The sequence below is a fragment of the Chrysochloris asiatica genome, unplaced genomic scaffold, assembly GCF_000296735.1.
Source record: "Chrysochloris asiatica unplaced genomic scaffold, ChrAsi1.0 scaffold00103, whole genome shotgun sequence".
Taxonomy (NCBI): domain Eukaryota; kingdom Metazoa; phylum Chordata; class Mammalia; order Afrosoricida; family Chrysochloridae; genus Chrysochloris; species Chrysochloris asiatica.
Genome location: NW_006408621.1, coordinates 9791572 through 9813375, shown reverse-complemented (window position 1 = coordinate 9813375; position 21804 = coordinate 9791572). Strand labels below are relative to the sequence as shown.

At 35.7% G+C, this 21804-nt stretch overlaps 1 protein-coding gene across 1 annotated transcript in view; it reads right to left on the bottom strand.

The window, feature by feature from the left end:
* The window catches only part of MIB1 (mindbomb E3 ubiquitin protein ligase 1), a 147691-nt gene that overhangs the window by 42040 nt on the left and 83847 nt on the right, over positions 1–21804 (bottom strand). The window contains exons 11-12 of the mRNA XM_006867290.1: positions 18648–18845; positions 16537–16688 (exon numbers count right to left, since the gene is read on the bottom strand). Of these exons, the coding sequence (XP_006867352.1) occupies positions 16537–16688; positions 18648–18845 (350 nt within the window). The remainder of the gene's footprint in view (positions 1–16536; positions 16689–18647; positions 18846–21804) is intronic.

Here is a 21804-nt window from a genome sequence, read left to right as displayed (position 1 = left end):
TCTTATTTCTCCTTGTATGTTGTATAAGCTAGGGACGCCTATCTTACACACCTTTGTGTCTCTTCTGTGGCTACTAACTGAGGTTGGTAGTTGGAACTGACCAAGAGATACCTCAGATGAAAGGTCTGGCAACCTGCTTCCAAAAGGTCACAACCATGACAGTTCTACTCTGCAACACATGGAGTCGCCAGAATGAACTCAATGACAACAGGTTCCCCAGCCACTCCTCAGGAACCATGTACTCGACAGCACTTAACAACATACCTAGATAAGGAGCTCTTGTGTGACACTGTAGTTACAGATAAGCAATGGTCTTCTAACCACAAGATCAGCAATGTAAACCCAGCAGTTGTTCCCAGGGAACCCTTTACGGATGGGAACCAACTCCATGGCACTTAACAACAACATACCTACATAAGGAACAAAATGTCCTTTCAAATAGAATTAATGAAGGAACAAATGATGAAATGAACTACCATCTTTCTGAATATACTGATGACACAAGGACACACTAAATTTCTGGCATACAGCTATGTCCCCAAGAGTGGCAATTCCCTGTCTCATTTCATGACTATAAACCAGAATAGAAATATGGGCACAATAGTGAAGAGCTCAAAGTCTGAAGTCAAACTTTCTGGGTTCATAGTTGGGTTCTGGTAAACTGAATACCTGGTGACTTTGATTGAGTACATTATTTAACTTCTATGCCTCCATTTCCTTATCTGTAAAAATTAAGACTGAATCTTACTTCATAGAGGTTGTTGTTGTTGTTAGGTGCCAATGAGTCAATTCTGACTCATATCAACACTGTCTAGGTTTCCAAGGAGCAGCTGGTGGGTTTGAAGTACCAGCCTTGTGGTTAGTCATCCAGTGTTTATCCTACAACACAATACCAGGATACAAAAATCTTTAAACTGCTAAGGTATTAAAAGACAAAGACAAAAAGCGTGTCAAGGTCAAACTTCCCTGTACAAAAATGCGCTTAGAAAAACTGGTAACAGAATCAAAACTTAAAAAGAGAAAATATCTAAATTAAGGTACAGTTGATTTCTCTGGATACAGCACTTAACAACAATAGGTTGACTAGATTTGATGTTTTTACTATTTCTTCTTGTTAAAAAAAATGAAGTTTAATATTGAAAAATACTCTGATAGCATAATGGTTATGAATCAGGCTGTGAACCACAAAGTCAGAAGTTCGAAACTACCAGCTGTTCTACTGAAGAAAAGAGCTTTCTGCTCCCGTAAAGATTTACAGCCTCAGAAATCCTATACAGGGTCGCTATGAGTTGGAACCGACTCCATGGCACATAATCACCACCAACAGCACCATTGTGAATATGCTATTAAAATTTCAGAACAAAAGTATTCTTCCTTTGCGGCAAAGTTATATAAACAGGTTAATGACTAACTCCGTCTAATTACTGAAGTGATTTTATCTAAAGGTTATTATAGAAAATGAGAAAACTACGACAATGTGGTGATGGTGATGTGCCGTGGAGTTGTTTCCAGCTCATAGCGACCCTGTATAGGGTTTCTGAGGCTGCCGATCTTTACGGGAGCAGAAAGCCTCAACTTTCTCCTGTGGAGTGACGAGTAGACTCAAACTGCTGACCCTGCAATTAGCAGCCCAGCTTGCAATCCACTACACTGCCAGGGTACCTTCTGGCAGTGTAGAAACGGACCCAAAAAAATCACTTTACGTTTAAAAATAATATACAATTGAATAGTATTTTTAAACTTCTACATGTATATTTGGAGTCCTGGTGTGGGTGCTGTGGGTTAGTGTGCTGGACTGCAAAGTCTGTTTGAACCACAAGGTTGGTGGTTCAAGATCAACGCTGCTTCTCAGAAACCCTACACAGGGTCACTATGAGTCAGAACTGTCTTAACAGCACTTAACAACAACAACAAAAACATGCATATTTAGTTTCAATATAAAAGATGACAATTACTCAAAAGTACTCCTCTATTTTTTTAACTAAGCGCTATAAAAATTGAATACAATTGTCACAGAATTAAGAATTAAGTAGCATTTCAAGATATCAGGAATACGCTAGTTCTCTCTTCTCCCTTAGTGATCTCACCACCTTGGATATACAAGTTCCACTTACTGGTTCTACATATTTCCCATTCAAATATTATTCATGAAACTTAAAACAGCATGTATAGCAACAACTCACTGGAAAGGTAAAGCTACAAAATCCCTTCAGGTCTTTAGCTATGTACCATTCATCATCTATAATATTTCTTACCAACAACAACAAAAAAATGAGGTTTTAAGATCTATTTTGGCAGCAGAGGGATTTTATTTGTTCTATATCTGTCTAAGGATTGTCCTGCTACTAGCCAGGGTAATTTTTTGCTCTGCAGTGCTTCTAAGTATAGTGACAGCCACATCAGGCTTTCCTAGTGTCAGCGCAAGCTCAGTGAAAATCTGGGAAATATAAGTGGAAACATGAGAGACCGCTTTATTTGGCAGTGCTTTTTTTAAAAAAAAAAAAGGTAGGACAAATGGCAAAGCAGTGTTTGGACCGCAGGATGAACAATCAATAGGCAGAAAGCTAGATAGAAGCTTCCTCAGCTTTTGGATCGACAATCGACAGCTGAGAGACTATTTTTTGCTATGGTTGACTAAATATGGTCAGGGAAGAGAGAGGCACAAGAGAGCCTGTTTGCCTGGGAGTGCATGTTTCAAATGCTTAGCTGCCTATAAAGCTGAAACAGTTTAGCCTGTGGTCACTGAGGAAAGACTCTAAATTAGCCTCTGTAGTGACCATGTGGAAGTCCTGACCTCACTTGCAGACATGACCTCTGGATATGAAAAGGTAGCTTCAACACAGATCTACCATTTAATCCTGGAAACTAAAAACAAAAAACCCTCAAAGCAAGAAAGATGCAGCAGTCAGAAGAATAAGAAGTCAGGAAAACAGGGTGAATGTTTACATTTACTTGGGAAGTGAACTATGATTTCTTTTCTTTTTTGGGGGGGTGTCTATTTTAGATTATAAAATTAACTCCCTTTGCAACTTTTCCCCCCTCTTCGGAAGCATTTCATCTAAGAAGTAAGCTAGATTCATTTTCTTGGCTCTTACAGCAAACTCTCCTTGGTTGCTTAACTTTCTGTACAGCAAATGCAAGGTGCTCAATTATCTGTGTAATACTGGTAATATGATATTCCAAATCAAATGACCAATGTTGACTCCATTTTATTATAGTTTTACTGATGGGGAAAGAGAGGGAGAAGGAAAAGCAGACTTTGTTTGTTTGTTTGTTTGTTTGTTTTTCAAATTATCTTAAAAGGTAAAGTTCTCTGCTCACTGATACTTCCCTTGGATCCTGAAAAGAAGTGCTGAATCAGCGAATAGAGTGAAGAAACAATCAAGATGATATGGCTGCTTCCGATGAAACTCTCTAGGTCATTACCTCTCTTCCAACTGCAAATGCTGCATGATACTGACTTCACAGGTAACAACACCCCAGGCCTGTACTTTAAGGATGCTTATGACTTTCTGCATGCTTATCTATATTATTAGCTCAATATATGTTTTTATTGTTAAGTGAAATTCTGTCTAGGCATAGCCTCATTTCACAGTTGAAGCAGAGAACATATGTAGTGTAAACAGGAACGATGCTTCAGTATCATGCCAGATAACTCTTTGATCTTGAAACTGCACAGGTCTTTTATTGTTATCTATATTATTAAAGATTCGATCTTTATTGTTTCAAATTAAATGATGATGCTGCTGCCATCCTTAGTAAATCACTTTCTGCTTCCAAAGTATGCTATCTTTTAAAGAGCCATTAGCTATTTCAAGGTTTAATCAACCAAGGAACTTGACAATCATAAAATATTTTTTAACGCTTACTATTAACTGTCCAGAAAAAGGAAAACCAGAATGTGCATGGTGTAACTCTAATGCTGCATTGCTGAACCGGCCGTGGTACTGGGCTATCTAATTGCTCCATTCTGATTTGCTCTCTGTGAGCTGCACTAGCTTTAATCACAAGCTGCAGAAATGCTACTTTCCCTGCCTTCCCTCCGCCTTCACCCCCACCCCTTGCCCCAACTCTGAAAATTCCTTCATGCTTTCTTTTAAATTAACATGTTAATACCACAGTAATTAAAGGCTACCTACCAACTATAATTTCTTTTCATGTGAAATGAAACAGCTAAAACCCAAGTGCTCATAAGCTAAAACCTTTCATTTCTTTTAAGCAAGACTTTGTGAAAAGTTGACTGCTCTAAGAGCTATCCCTTATATTAAAAAGGTCAAAGAGCCTAAAGCACTCACCAAAAATTAGATATTTATACATCTATTTGAATTTTTATTCTACCAAAACAGAAACATCAAATTGGAAAATCCTGGTGAGAAACTAATAAAGACAAAAGAATGATCAAGTTTTCAAATGATCATGAGTTTTTTCAGTGACCTTAAAGTATCTTAAAAATATCTTCATCATCTTTAAAAATTCAGTTCACTCACACTCCAGAAAAGACAGGTATTTTCTCCCTGCCCTTTTAACTTTCAGCTCAGTGTCAGGAGTTAAGTTTTTAAGTAGTTAAGTTTTAAATTAGCTACCTAGTCTGTGAACATAATTTGCATTGAATTAATTACTATCTACTTTTAGGGCTCTAGAAGCAAACTACAAAGTCAGAAGAAAGTTGCTCAGAAGATTATGAAGAAACACTAGGTCAATTTTAACAATTCCTGAAAAACACTCGGTAAAACTCCACTGATTCTATGACTCTCTTGCAAAACGTGTCAAGCCAAGACAAAGTTCAACAGATAATTGGTCAAATGTTTAGAAATGTCTATGTCCACTAAGAACAAGGAACCATTCTTCAGGTAAATTTGTCATAAAGTTTAGTCTTCGATAAATTAATTAGTCTCAGCAAATGATCTATACCATTGTTCTATACATTAGTAAGCTGAATTTTTTACTAACAAATGGGAAAATTTAAATTTCATGTTTACATTACAGCTAAAATTTCATGTTTAAATTACAGCTAACTACTATATTCTACCTACTCAGAGTACATACTTCTTTATGTACCCATATGAACATACAATGCTATGGAATGTAAAGAAGTATGTATTTTTGGTAGGCAGTAAACCACCAGGAGAAAACTAAACTGCAGCTAAAGAAAGCCCTTGCTTTTTTTTTACACAAATGACCTTCATATGTAAATTAAGCTAGTATCAAGCAGATGACTTTTGTTAATACTAACACCATAAAAATGTACCTAATGTTTATAAATAGAAACTAAATATCTCTAAGATTTATACTCCATGAAGGAAAAGAATTTCTATTGAAGTAGATTTTAGAAGATCATGAAATTACTTTTAAATCATCTAAATTTGAAATATACAACATTATATATACATTTAATTCAGTACTCACATGAATTAAATTTGACTACAAATGGAAAATTAGCATTACTGGCACAAAAGAACAAAGAATACACAAGACCTACTTTCTGTCTCAACAATGTGATCTTAATTTAAATATTTCACATTAGGAGGACTGAATGATTTGTTAAGAAATAAGATACAATCAAAGCTAACTTTATCATATTTTGGCAGGTACTTTTGCTTCATATTTTGATAAGTTTGTATTTTACTAATTTAGAATTTCTGAGAAACAGGTTTTTTTGTTGTTGTTTTTTTGACACCAACATAGATGCTCATAATTCTAAAAGGCTGTCTTTAAATTCTACCTCTTTTTTTTTTTTAAAAAAAAGTAATCCTAGTCCTTCTCTTAAATGTATCAGGTCCTTAACCTAATTTACAACTGAAATGCTAAACACTTCAAAAGAATTGAAACTTAAGAATTAAGCATGAAAAATGACAAACTTCTGGGCCACAGCTATAAGTCAACAGGGTATATTGGTAACAGACTGCCAACAACTGAAAGAAATTAATTTTATTATCTATATTCTCTTTGAATTTCCTTTTCTAAAGAGGGCACATAAAAGAACCAAGATTGTGAATATAAACAAACCAGTTTATGCACAGAATAACCTGCTTTTTATTGATACCATGTAATTATAATTCAATTTACTACAAAGTAGAACTGTTTGTAGCCGAAGATTTCAAAATACTTTGAAAGAATGATTAACAACAAAGCTTCTAGCAATAATTTACAATTTATAGGCAATACCTGATTTCTATATGACAAAGTGAGAAAAAAATTATGAATATATATGCTTTACTAGTTATGTATTCTAGTCACTTAGTAAAAGTATTATTTCAAAATATAATAGTTTTGAAACTCTACTCATGTTTTATAATGAACAATTGATTAGTTATCGTGTAGGCATGAAACTAAGCTTTTAATAATTCTTTTTAAACTTTTGACTAAGGTGCTTTTTGCTATATATAACATTTAAGAGTATGCAATGCTTTCAAAATAAGATGCTAAGTTATTTGTTTAAGAGAGTAAAATGATATAGTGATTCTAGTGCTTACAAGCTTAACATACCTAAGAGTATTTTCAATCACTCTAAAATGTCACATCCATCACTTAGATCAGCTGTTCATTTTTAACTGAGTACATATTAAACTCTGGGCATCTGCTGACACTGGTGTAACTCAAACATTTCAACTGTCTCTCTGACAAGGATAACAGATGCTGACATTATCAAATGCTGTACTATTTTTTTTCCTCCATGGCCTCTTCTTGCCCCGATATGGCCAGTATATGAAACTGCACTGCCATCTAAAAGCACACTTGAGCAGCTGGGTCTGCTAAGCAGTTCCCATATAACTAATAAAATGGAGGCCAGTTTTATTGCTATTTTCCACACTTAAGTCCACAAAATTTAACACATTTCATTTCTACAAGACTGACTGATAGAAAGACTTGAACACTAATTTCATCAGCAGCATGATACTGAACAACTACTGCCGAATATATTGAATCTAAGAAGTGTGTGCATATTGCCTGAATTAGAGTTGACTTTCTCCAGTTTACTTTAAACCAGTAATGAAAAAGGGTATTTCTTTACTCTTTATATTTCAGAGAGCATTTACCATATAGCCAAACTGTAACTTAAACTTTTGTTTTGTGCAAGGATGTTTTAGAAGATCGTTCCCATATTGAAATACAACAGTGAAAGCGTATTATAACAAAAACTTAACAGTTCTGATTTACCAAGTATTACTTATATGGTGAATTTTAACACTAAAACTCATAAACTGTAGTTGAGCGCTGCAAGTCGACATATTATTAACTGATAATGTGACAATAATAATGAGAAAATTGCAGAGAATTTTGTCAAGGACATAAGCGTTTTAAAAGGATTAAATTACTAACCTATGATTAGTAACACTACATAAGCAAACCCAAGGAAAATAAGCTGGCATGCATGGTAGACCCTTTCAACACCAGTCTATGCACTACACTGAGCACACATGTAATCTATTTATAAACCAAAAGGCAGTGGAGCTTCTGTAAGGCCACTCAAATTCCTTTACTCGCTATCAGCAACTTACTGCTTGTTCTCAGTTCTAACACTGAAAAAAGCAGTGGTGGTAGAAAAGTGTTACAAACAATACTCTTCCCATACCTACTGGTTTAACTACTCAAGTGATAGTGTTTACTACTTAGAGACAGTCAACATTACTCCAAAATACATCAAAGCCGATTGGTTCCTTTAAATGTTATTATTGGTTTAGATACAGATTAGGAATCTGACTACGTTTCTAAATTAACACAAATTTATTTGATTGAACACAAATTTACACACTGATAAACCGTTAATACATTAAACCACTTGTTAAAAGGAATTCTAAACTACAAAAATAAGAAACCATAAGAAAGGTGCTTTCAAAATAGAAACATCTGACTGCACTGATACAAGGATTTCTAAACATTGTAGGAGGTCCATAACCATGATTTTAAAAATAAAAAGTATCTGTTTTGGATCCAAAATGAGCAGCACTGCAATGCTTTGCTAGAGCTGGTAAAATGGAACCAAATCGCCTCTACAATGGATTTGGTCCCCTTCAACCAGCTGTAGCTATGCATTGATTACTACAGGACAGTCAACGCTTTCAACTATGCATAACAATCATATGACAGTAAGTCTTAACTTATATAAATTATTCAGATTTTTGTGGTTAAAAATCAAACAATTTGTGACTTAATTCTACTTGGGTAGAGTTATTTATAATGGCTAATGTTGTTTATAAAAAGCTTTAAGAAAACATGTGAATAATATATGAATTTTAAATAAAATACTTTACATATTTATGGTTTCCTGGTATTACATTATTTGTATAGTTAAATGAAATATAAACTATGCTTCATAAATAAAAATAATAAAACTTCCTTCAGAAGAAGAAAACATTTCAGAAGGTGACCTAAAAGCGACCCTGAAAACATGATGAGAATGCCAGTGTGGTTCACAGTAGACATGTATTTTAACAGAAAGGGAAGAATAACATTATATTTTGGTGTTTTGATATAAATAGCACTCTGAAAATGATGGGTCACTACCTTCGTAGCATTAACTTTAAATTTTACCATTATTTGTCCAAATGTTAGTGGTTGTTGAGTGCCGTCATTAGTAGGCAGGGTGAAAAAAGGAGATGACAAATGGCAAAACATTTTGTGGACAGACATATGCAATTTATCTAGTTCTCTTGATCCTGAACCAAGGTTTTTAAGCTTCAAAAATTATAGAAAATGCTAAGTGTTCCTACTTTTTAATCATGAAGCTATTTCATCTCTCCAAAACATTTAAGTTATAAAATGGAGATCTATTCTAATAACATTTTAGTCCTTTCCTCTCTCTATCTTCTTTGTTCATCACAAGAAATACATATACAAGACTCTCTCTCAGGTAGAGCAATTTCTGAAAGGGGAAATGACAAGTGATCCAACAGCCATTTAGTGGTCTTACTGACCGGTGAAACTATAGATAATTTAATGTTCTTTAATAAACAGAAAAACTTGACCAATTAGTGAAGACCACTGAAGACAGGAGTCCTGGTATGGCGCTATGGGTTAATGCACTAGACTGCAAAGTCGGTTTGACCTGCAAGATTGATGGTTCAACCTCACCAATAGTGATGGGTCACTATTGGTCAGAACCGACTAGATGGCACTTAACAACAACAACAACAACAACAACAACTGAAGATAAGCAGTACTCAGATGCCTACCCAATCCTCAACTCCTGACCAGTCTCCATTTCAAAGTGAAAATTATTGCCTAAAACAATGTTGCTGTTAAGTGCCTTTGAGTTGATTCCAACTCATATATGTAAACAAATCTTATCGTTTCATCAAATTAATAGGACTTGTTGTTTACATTAATTACATCTCAGTCAGTCATATTAAATATATTTATGTATTACAAGGTAAATAGTATTTGAAAGTGGATACACATATTAAAGAAATGAACATACAATAGTACACATGAAATCATTTAATAGAATCTCATTTATTTTTCATATATAGCACTTAATATGTTTAGAAAGTTAAAGGGAAAGATAAACAGTACAAAGACACATTCTAGATTATCAAATCTTACCACATTCATTTGTTTTATGTTATTATCAGTGCCACCAAGTCGGTTTTGACTCATAGCGACCCTAAAGAGGGTTTCTGGGGAACAGCTAAAGATTCAAACCAATGACATTGCAGTTAGCAGTTCAGGTCTTACCCTAATTATCCCACCACACAAGTATTCCATGTACCAAGACCATATTTCAAAAATTAAATAAAGGCATCAAAACATTCTGAAGGTGAAATCATGAGTTGATTGCATATTTAGTATGATTTAGTATGTGTCCTTGTGAGAATAAAGACATGTATCAATAAACAAGTATAGAACACTCATGTGGCTCACACAGTTTTACTACTTTCCAGATTCAATTTATACTAAAGAAAAAAATTTAAATTAATACTATATAAAGTAACTTTGTAATATTACTTTGAGAGGAAAGTATCCCCCAAATGCCATCAATTGTTTTTGCCAGCTCTGCAGAGAATACTGCTGACTGTTCTAGTTTCATGTCTGTGAGGGAGCTCTGAAACTTAAAAGCAGTTAAAAATGCAGCATTCTCACAGAAAGTACTTAAGAAATATACTGATTAATGCTAGTCCAAATAAGTTTTTCTTATTTTAATCCTGCTCTTTATTTAAATCTGAAAATTTTTACTTTATTATAAAATGAAAAAATAGATGGCTAAACTCCAGAGGCAAACATCCTCATAAATGTTGTTCCTGGTGCCGACTCATAGGGAACCTGGTAGGATTTCCAAGGCTGGTGAGTTTGAACCACTGACCTTGCAACTAGCAGTCCAGTGCTTATCCTACAGCGCCACACAAGGACTCCTTATAAATAGTAAATATCAAAATATACAAACTATTTTCTAGTTAAGATTTCTTCTTAAAAAAATTAAAATATGCTATTCCAAAATGCTTTGTAGCATAACAAGGTATGAGATACCCAGGCATATTTCTGAAGACCAGAAAAGTGATTTTTTCTTTTAGAAAAACTATCTAATAATTATTCATTCTTCTGTGATAGTGACTTAGAGATGAAAAATCATTGTTGTTGTTGTTAAGTGCCACTGAGTCAATACTGACTCATAGCAACTTTGTATACAGTTTCCAAGTAGTGGCTGGTGAGTTTGAACTGCCGATTTTGTGGTTCAAACCAGCCTTGAAGTCGAATGCTTATCCTATGTCGACACACCAAGACTGTGGTAACACAGATTAAAGCATAATGATTCAATGTAATATAGATGGTTCGTTGAACTGCCAACCTTATGGTTCATTGCTAACTAAAAGCAAATGTAGGGAATATTATGGTATTTAAATATCCCGTGTACACATGAATACGTGTAAAAATTTTGGAAACTTTTCAATATAACTAACCAGAATAAATTGAAAATTATAACTAAATGTTTTTGCTGGTATCAGATTTATACCCACAAGGATACAAATCATGTATATACAAACAAGTATATACATTGTTGTTGTTAAGTGTCCTCAAGTTGGCTCCAACCCATAGCTACCCTATATAAGGTTCCCGAGGAGTGGCTGTTGAGTTTGATCCACCGACCTAGCAGTTCAAACCAACTTTGTAGTCTACCATATTAACCCACAGAGCCATACCAGGGACTCCATATACACTGTAATAAAAGAAAAATACTAAAAAATAGCTACGAATTACAGTTTTAGAAATACAATTACTTGTACATAAAATGAGCTATAGATGCAGCTTGGCGTCCTAGTGTGGCACTGTAGAATAAGCACCAGACTGCTAACCACAGGGCTGGTGGTTCAAACCTACCAGTTGCTCCTTGTAAACTCTAAACAAGGTGATGAGTCAGAACTAATTAGACGACACTAACAACAACATAAAGGAGCTCTGGTAGCGTAGTGGTTACGAATCGGGCTGCGAACCTTAGGGTCAGCGGTTCCAAACTACCAGCCGCTCCGCGGGAGAAAGATGAGGCTTTCTACTCCCGTAAAGATTTACACCCACGGAAACCCTGTACAGGGTCGCTATGGGTCGGACTCGATGGCACTTAACAACAACAACAACAACAACAACATATTAAGTTCAACAGGTTAATCAAATAAAACAAAGAAGATATTTGTACAATAAAATGAAAATTACAAAGAACAGATTGTTGTTGTTGTTTTTAAGTACACCAAGTGGGTTCTGACTCATAGTGACCCTGTGTAAGGTTTCCAAGGAGCAGCTGGCAGTGTGAACTGCCAACCATGTGATTCAAAACTGACCTTGCAGTCCAGTGCTTATCCTACACTGCCATATACCAGATTCCTGGTTGTTGGTGGTGGTGGTGCTGTTGTTAAGTGCCATTGCGTCAACTCCGACTCATAGCAACTCTGTACAAGGCTTCTTAGGACTCCTGGTAGCACAAATGAACGCGTTACAATTCAAGGTAATAGATGGGGTTATTATTAAGTGCTGTCAAATCAGTTCCAACTTATATGATTTGTTAGTCCTTGGTGCCTCCAATATTCTTCTCCAACATTCTAATTCATGTGCATTGATTCATCTATGGTCTTTCTTATTCATTGCAAACTTTAACTTTGTCCTAAAGGAACTCCGGTGCTGTGGATTACTGCGTCAGACTGTAAAGCCGCTTGAACTGCAAGGTTGGCGGTTCAAGCTCACCAGGTGCTCCTCAGGATCCCTATTCAGGGTTGCTATGGGTCGTTATCAACCCGACAGCACTTAACAACTACTACAACAAAGGAACTCCAGAGTCCTGGTATGGCACTGTGGATTAATGTGCCAGACTGCAAAGTTGTTAAAACTGCAAGGTTGGCAGTTCAGGCTCACCAGCTACTCCTCAGAAACCCTATACAGGGTCGCATGGGTCGGAATCAAGTCGATGGCACTTAATAACAACAACAACATATAGGGTTTCCAAAGAGTGGCCAGTGGGTTTGAACCACCAACCTTTCTATTAGCAGTCTGGTACTTATCCTACAGCACCACACCAAGACTCCTAATAGTATAGATTTTAATCATATTTGATTATTTCATTCAAAAATTAATTAGTTCATAAGGTACCAAATTTAGTATTTGTTTTTCCAAAGTAACTGTTAGTTTTAATGACTTTTTTTTTTAATTCTGAATTAAAAAGTAATTCAAAACAGCCCAATTCTGAACTAAATAATTATTTTGTCTACTTCACAATGCCAAACTATCAAGTGATTTATAAGCAGGGTCACCTTAAGGTGCTTTTCAGTGTCCAAACTCACAGTTTCTCTGGCAGTTTGTAGTCACAAATTACATAAATCTCTTAGGAAGTCAAAGAAAGAGTTGTTTCATTTTAATTAAAACACTACTTTGTTATGGAATGAAAATGTCTCTTTTCTTTTTGGCTCACCTGCCACCTGTTATCTGGTTGGAGGACTCGCTCCAACATTTACGTATGAAATGAATAGAAGTAAATTTTCTTCCCCTTGCCTCGGTCTACCATCACAAAATATGCTAGCATACTCCCAATTATAATTAAACCATTTCATATAGTTTAAATGTTATTTTTAAGTTTCCTAATTTGTTTCAGTTTACCTGAAGTTTTAGGGTTTAATATTATAGCCTGATTTCTTTTTGATCATTCTAGTATGAAGTAATTACTGTACTTGAGATCCTGACATATTTCTTTATAGAATTCATGTTGTAGTTAATCATAATCTTATGTATGTATTACTATCCCTAACTGTTCAACTAAATCTATCATTTATTTAGTACCTACTAGGAGTCCTGGATGTGAGTTAATGCACTAGACTGCAAAGTCGGTTTGAACTGAAAGGTCAGCAGTTCAAGTTCACCACCCGCTCCTCAGAAACCCTATACAGGGTCACTATGAGTAGGAACTGACTCAACAGCACTTAATAACAACTATATTCGACACATCATGTAGGATATTCAGGAAGACAGAGCGAGCTCACATCTTTAACAGAAAGACACATGGAAGTAAACATAAAGACAGCACACAACAGATTATAAATACAATATAATAACACAAAACAGGAAGTATAGGCAAATGAAAAATAATTTCAATGATGTGATGTGGAGTGTATAGAGGAAAGATAGTTAAGATACAAATGAATAACAGAGTAACTGATGAAAGAAAATGCTTAAACAAAGAAGAAACCAAGGAACATATTTAGGAAAAGAAGGTAGTATTACATGGCTGAAAAGTAAGATAAGAGTTAAAGTTAGAAAAGGAACCCTGGTAGCGTAGTGGGTTACAATTTGAGTTGCTAACCGCGAGGATACAAGTTTGAATCTACCAGCTGCTCCCATAAATATTTAAAGCCTCGGAAACCTTTTAAAGGGTCACTATGAGCGGGAACTGACTCAAAGGCACTTAATAACAATCGCATTAGAAAGACAGACTCAGGGCATACTAGAAATGGGTTTTAAATGACAAACCTAGTATACAGATTTATTCTATGTATAATAGTAAGCAAATGAAGACCTAAGGAGAAAGGAGCCATAAGATCTATGCTTATGTGTGATAATTTTGGTAACTGTATGAAAGCTGAATCAGGGATAAGACTGAAAGCAGGGAGAACACATAGAAAGGTATTATAATAAACTAGGTAAAAGTGCCAAGTAGCGAATTAGGGCAGCAACAATGGGAATAGAATGAATGGAACAGAAAGACACGCAGACTAAATCTAATTTTAGAAATGGAAGTGAGAGTGAGCAAAGATCCCAAGATTCTGAGCTTAAAGATAAGGATGCAAAGGGGCAAAGTATTGGTACATTCTTAGTCAAATCAGTCACAGTGTATGTGTTTCAGAATTTTCTCACATGTAGACTCTAAAACAGAAAAAGTAATATAGAATGGTTAAAAGCTCAGGTTCTAAAATCAGACCTTGCTGAAGGTCATATCACTAGTCAGCTAGGTGATCCTGGTGAAGTAAATTAGTGATCTGCCTCAAATTTTTCATCTACAAAATAGGATATTAACACATACCTAAAAAGACTAAATGAGATAAGACTAAATGAGATAAAACATTTAGCATAAGTCTGGCATGTGGTAAGTGCTTTTGTTCTCATCATTTTTACTTGAAGAGAACAATATTATCTTATCTGTTTCACAATGCCAAAAACTATCCGATGTTCAAATATTTGTAAATTTAAAAACACAAATCAGATATGATCTAATATGATCACTAGATCATCCTAAATTATACACCAATTGTATGAGTTGTTGTTGTTGTTGTTGTTAAGTGCCGTCGAGTCAGTTCCGACCCATAGCGACCCTGTACAGGGTTTCCGAGGGTGTAGATCTTTACGGGAGTAGAAAGTCTCATCTTTCTCCCGCGGAACGGCTGATAGTTTCGAACCGCTGACCTTAAAGTTCGCAGTCCGATTCGTAACCACTACACTAGCAGAGCTCCTTAGTTGTATGAGTACCAACAATTAAAAAAACGTTTGTTTTCTGTCCTCACCCTCTAGTGGTGATCCTAAGAAACTGAAAAATAGAAAACTAGGAGAAAGTGTATGATATAAAAACCATGTGAGAAAGTAAAAGATTACAAATTCAAGGCAGATTATCAAAATGCTCTCCAAAGTGAATGTTTTCCTAAACCAAATGATTAACTATAAAAAGAAAAATCTCCTTAAACTCTGCTCAAGGTAAAGCTGTTTCAAAAACATGTTCATGGAAAGCTCTGGGCCTTTTTGCAGTACTTCTCAAACCCTTTACAAAACCATGACTCTCCATAAACAGTCTTTCTTTCTCACTTCTCTGCAAACACTTTTTTAAAAGCACACCTATTTCTTTTAAAAAGTTGGGGAACACCTAACATGAAGCTCATATGATTAACTGAATTATTAATAAAGAACTAGGTGGTAGTACAAATGGCTAAGTGTTTGACTACTAGCTGGAAGTTTAGCAGTTCAAACCCACCACAGACACCTCAGAAGACTGGCCTGGCACTCTGTTTCCAAAAGGTCACAGCCTTCAAAACCCTATGCAGCAGTTCTACTGTGCACACAACTCCACAGCAAACTGTCAACAACAAAAAAATAGGTGTTTAACCAAAGATTTTAAAAAACAATTACCGTGCAAATGGTAACATAGCCATAAAGAACAACCTTCCTGAGAATAATAATCTTAAAGAAATACAAACCCTTACCTGAAACTATTGCCAAAATAATCTTTAAGCTTCAACAGAAACTATCCTTGAAGACTTCTTTAGATCAATCAACAGTTTAACTTAATTAGTAAAGACTGTTTCCTTGAGCACTGTGCATTTTTCAAGCAATTATCAGTGTGGGATTCAAGCAGCAACAGCAAAGGTTAGGTAAGAAGCTTTGTGGTGCTGATTGTATGCCCTCTAGTCAGTTCCTACTCACAGCAACCTTTATGGGGTTTCCCAGGCTGTAAATCTTTGCAGGAACAGAAAGCCTCATTTTTCTCCCCAGAAGCGACTGCTAGACTTGAACTGCTGACCTTGCAGTTAGCAGCCCAGCTCATATCCACTACAATACCAGGGCTCCAGATACGAATAAAGTAAAATGATGTTAATGCATAAGAACAATTCAGGAAAAAAACGTGAAAATGGTTACACAAATTGAAAAACTTAATCAATATCACTTAATTGAACATGTAGAAATTGAACTGGTGTGTGTTCTGCCTTGTATACCCCTCACCAACAACCAAAAATAATTACTTTAAGAAAATTATACAGCCTCATAAATATGACAAAATTAAATATGAAATAGAAAAGTCAAAAAAGAAACACAAATCTCAAAATGGAATGCATTTTAACTAAATGTTTAGCTACAAGCCAGTATCACTGAAACATTATTTCAATGGCTAACTTTTTAAAATCATTGGATAATACATATCCATTTATTAACCAAAAGAAAATCCTATAGAAATCTATTGAATGAAGACATACTGAAATTCTTTAGAATATCTAAATAAACCAAAATTATTTCCTGATCAGTGTTGGAAATAGGAAAGTATTTTAAAACTGCATATAAGGCAATAAAAGATGACATCTTTACCTGGGATTCCCTCTGAGTGCAGCATGGTGTAGCGCATTAAATCCATTATTGTTTGTGATGGTAACGTCTGCTCCAGCTTCCAGAAGAACTGCCAGGATATCATCACGTTTCTTACTTATGGCATCATGAAGAGGGGTATCGCCTTCGGAATCCTTTTTTAAAAGTGTAAAGAAACTTCAATTAGTTTAATCACCACATACTAGTTCCAAACTTCTAAACAAAGGAAAAGAAACAGAGGCTTTATCAAAGAATTATCAATAATGGAACATGTGTTAAGTACAAAAATGTAGGTGAGAGAAACATTACCCACTAAAGTCACTGATGATATAAAGTCAAATTCAATCTAGGTAGAAAACACAATAAATATGCTGTAGCTTTCCAAAGAAAAGGAAAAATAAAATCAAAGACGTTAAATACAATTTGCTTAGTAACACAAATTAATAGGTTTAAAAAAAAAAAAAAACTGCCAAAAAATTTAAAGATTCTAAAGTGGTCTGGTCTGATAAACTGCATTTCTACCATTGTTGGGATTCTGATATTCCATACAAACTTACACCAGTCTCAGGCCCCATAACAATCAATTGAGTCATTAGAATAGGCTTGGGCGCTCTTAACTCTTCTGAGGCCCATGTCATAAAGCAGAATCTCTGGGGGAGACAACTAGGCATCTGTAGCTTTTCAAAGCTCCCAAGATGATTATATCGTGCTATATGTCGTGGTTGAAAATCACTAATTGAAGTGTTTTCAAAGGGCATAACAGAGACAAGTTAGGTTATACTGAAAGCAAATGACAGAGAAAAATTGTTTGTTTACCTTTTCAAGCTGACTACTTTTTTCATTAATCTAGTCATTCAGTTATAAATGGTTATTCATTGTCAGTCATTTCAGTAAATTAGTATTGCAGATCTCATTAGGTTCATAAATGTTATTCTCAATAAAGTCACAAATAACTGCTCTATTGCATATACCAGGACTGGCAAACTTCGGCCCACGGACCAAAGCTGACTCCACAGTGTATTAGACCACAGCCACACTCATTCATAATATATCTTTGGCTGCTTTCATTCTACAATAGTACAAGTAATAGAGACTATATGGCCCACAAAGCCTAAAGTATTTATTTTCTGGCCCTTTATGGGGAAAAAAATGTCAAACCCAGGCTTATATTCACCCACCCTCATAAATTTTCCCTAACTCAAGTTCAACGTAACTGTTCACCTTCTATGAACCTACATCTGGCGACAATAAACATTCAGTCTTCAGGTGGGCTACTGATCAGTTCTGAAGCCTTCTAGCTTCTATAATAGCTATTCCAAAGCTTCATTACTTTTCTCAGTTTTCCATTCTCAGCCTCCTATACCTCACTCACATTCTCCCCAAATGGCCATTTCAGACAAAAAAGTCAGCATGTATAAATTCATTCTCCTTCAGCAGATTAAATGCTCCCAGTCCCTCCCCAAAATCGTGGCACAGTGCTGCAGGAAAAGCACTGGACTATTAACCACAAGGTCGACAGTTCAAACCCACAAGCCAGTCCTTGGAAATGCTATATAGTGTCACTGTGAGTTGGAAATGACTCAATGGCACTTAACAGCAAACCTCCTCCATCCTCCAATTCTGGAACCCAGTTCTAAGGTCACATCCTAGACTTTATCAACACCAAAAACGGCTACAGCTCAGAAACATTCATCGCTAATAAAACCATGTATGTGAATACTTTGCACCACCCTGCAACCTCAAGACAAATTAAGCCATACTTATTTTTTATGTTATGAAGCACTATCATGAAATGCAGTCATTGAACTTTCTTAAGCTCCTAAAAGTTGACTGTCATAATTTTAAAAATTGCTTAATCAATCCATCAGCTGATACTGCTGCAAGGAAGCATACTCTTCTCAGCCTCAGTCTAAACCTGATCTAACACTTTTTGATAAAAGGCTTTTTTAAAGGGGTATCTGCTTATCTTAATACATTCTCTCTCTGGTGCCGTTTACTATCACTGGCCCTACAAAAAAGAACTGATAACCAGAGAAGCTTACCACAGAACTTTGCATTCCCCCTGATGAAGACCCTAGCAAGAGCTGCAGAATATATCTCTTTACAGATATTACCTGGAGACTGGGATGACAGCCAAAATCCAACAAAGTTTTCACAACTTGAAGATGGCCTTTATTGACAGCAATATGAAGCGGCGTCTGTCTGCGCTTGTTGCGCGCGTTCAAATCAGCACTGCCTCGGTGCAGTACTTCTATAACGGCACCTTCATCTCCGAAAGCTGCATGGTGAACTGCTCTGTCTCCATCTTTGTCCTAAACATAATCATTTATATCCAGTTTAGTTAACTATTTTAGAAAGAAAAGTAAAGAAAATCTCTAAAAGCTTGTAGATATATACCAAAAATCAGAATAACTTAAGAAAAATAAACATAGAATGGAGCAAACAAAATAACTAGAAACTGATGTGAGCTCAGAGGAAAATGATGGACCTAGAGTAATATATTATAGCGTACATATATTAGACCTGTAATTGTAATAAATGGTCTAATCCTTCATTTTTCACAATTTACTAGCCATTATCTGACATACCTATATAAACATTTTTTTTACTATTTAAAAAAAAAGTTAAGACTTTTTAATGTCATAAAATATACTCTAATGGAGTTGAGGGTTAAAAATAAAACCAATGTGATCTTAATACGGCTTAAAAGAGGGAAATATATCAACAGGTTAACAATGTTATCTCTATGAGGGAAGCATATACTTTTCTGTATATTCAAGGAAGAACAATTATTAAACCCAACCCTCAAACATGAAAACATAGCAAGAGCCAACAGAAACCAAAACATCCAGAATTGTAAGGTTATTTCAGAGGAATCCAACAGGTTTGCCTCCGTTTCTGTAATAGGCATGTTTCCCAAAGATGAGAGGGTAAGAGTCTATTGCTTAAATGTTTTAAGTATATTTTTAATGCAGTAAGAAACTTCTTTTCAAATAGAAAAAAACAAAAACAAAAACACTTGTATCATGAATAAGAAAATCAAGAAGAACTTTCATTACTTTACCAAATGCAAATAGAGAAGGGTATTATAGGATATTGTTTCTTTTCTAAAGGGCCCTGGTGGTGTAATGGGTAAGTGCTCAGTTGCTAACTGCAATGTCAGCAGTTCAAGACTACGGAAGAAATAAATAAGTGGCAGTCTGCCTCCTTGGTGCATTCCGACTGTGTCCTCGAGGATCTCTATGAATGAGAATCAACTTGATGACAAAGGGTTGTTAGGTTGATCTTTATTCTAATTATTGTTGTTAAATGCCATTGAGTCGGTTCCAACCCACAGCGATCCTGTGTAGGGTTTCCGATGAGCAACTGGTACGCTTGAACTGCTGACCTTGTGGTTTAAACCAACTTTGCAGTGAAGTGCATAATCCACCCCAAACAGGAAATTGGTCCTGAGATTTCCTCTAGATAAACGATTTTCAACTTAAGGCCCCAATCCCTGTTAGTCTTTCTAATTTTTGCAAGGGGTTTGAAAAATCCACATAATAAAACAAAAACCTGTTGGTGACTCGACCCTATGGAGAAAAGTGGAACTGCCCCAAATGTTTCCAAGGCTGTAATCTTTGTGGAAACAGAGTAGCTGATGGGGCCAAACCACCTACCTGCCTTTCAGTGAGCACCCAAGCACTTACCCACTGTGCCTTCAGGGCTCACTATTCACACAATCAAACAAACTCACTGCCAGCAAGTTGATTGCAACTCATAGTGGTCCTACAGTACAGAGTTTGAACCACTTACCACCAGGCAAGCACTTAATCAATGCACCACTAAATTCTATTTTTCAAAAATATATAAACACACATACAACTATTATTGAAATTAAATATGTTTTAAACATACAAGCTCATTCAAAGTAGTTTTCAGTCTCTGCATGTTTTTCTTTAAAAATGTTTAATGTAACACCACTCATGGAAGAGTCCACAAAGGAATCCTGGTGGTATAATGGGGTAAGCATTAGACTGTTAACTGCAGCCACTCCAAAGGAGAAAGATGAGGCTGTTCCCTGTCTCAGAGAGCAGTTCTATTATGCCCTAAAGGCTGGCTATGAGTCAAAATCAACTCAATGGCAGTGGTTTTGGAGTCCACAACAGTTTAACAATTATTCTTGAAAAGTTAGAAAAACGCAATTCAGGAGTACGCCTCCCTCACTATTTCCACCTGTACCAGGTTAGGAGTTTTTGTTATGTGTCAGCTTCAGTAAAGAGGAACTGGCAAAAAAAACACACAGGAGAGTTAAGATTCAAGTGGTGGGCCTCTAACAGCATTTACACTAGGTGAAGATGCTTACATGTGTGCACGAATTCATTAGCCTCTGGGAGCAGATTTCAATACGTCAGAGAGAGCTGTGAATATCTTCCTAATCTACAGTCTGCATTTTTCTGTTACAGTTTTAAAGTCTATCTTACGGTTTTCCTTCCATTAGCAAAGGGAACATCAATTCACTAACACGTAAGAATCAAATCAGAAACTAGTTATGAAGTATAACGTATATTTATGGCTGTCAGAAACTACTAAAAAAAACATGTTTATGCAGATCTTAACAAGTTTATTTTTCTAAATACAAATGCTAAAAAAAAAGAAAAAACTGATTTATGTCAAAAGGTAATACATAAAAACATTTAGAAAAAGACACACACATTAGAAAATGACACAGATTTATTTCCAAGTTTCTCTTAGAAATTAAAAAACCACCTGCACAAGGATTTAATGTTATGGAATTAATTTTTTTTTTTTTTTAACTTTCTTCTTAGCCCATCTTTGTTGTTCAAGTGCACTCGAGTCGATTCTGACTCACAGTGACCCTACAGGGTTGCTTTGAACTGCTGACCTTGCAATTCTACCAACATGTAACCATTATGCTATGAAAGCTCCAAATAAACCTAAAACACAGAGTTTATTAATCTATCTCCAATACCGGTACCAAATGAGATTGTGAGGGGCATTACAGTTGACCTAGACAAGGGTACCTCAAAGGATTTGTGAATGGACCTCAAGTAAATCTACAACTGATCTTGGTTCTTTCTACTGTCCTTTCTACCCTCCAAAACCTACTCATGGAGAGAACAAACAAGATGGCGGATCAGGTGGATGTGTAGCAAAGAGCTCCGCCAACAACAACACAGAAAACCCGACCAAGCAGGCTCAGGGGATGGTCCCACAACTCTGAACCACATATAAAGGAATACTTAGAAGGTTGGAAGGCTCACAGGCACC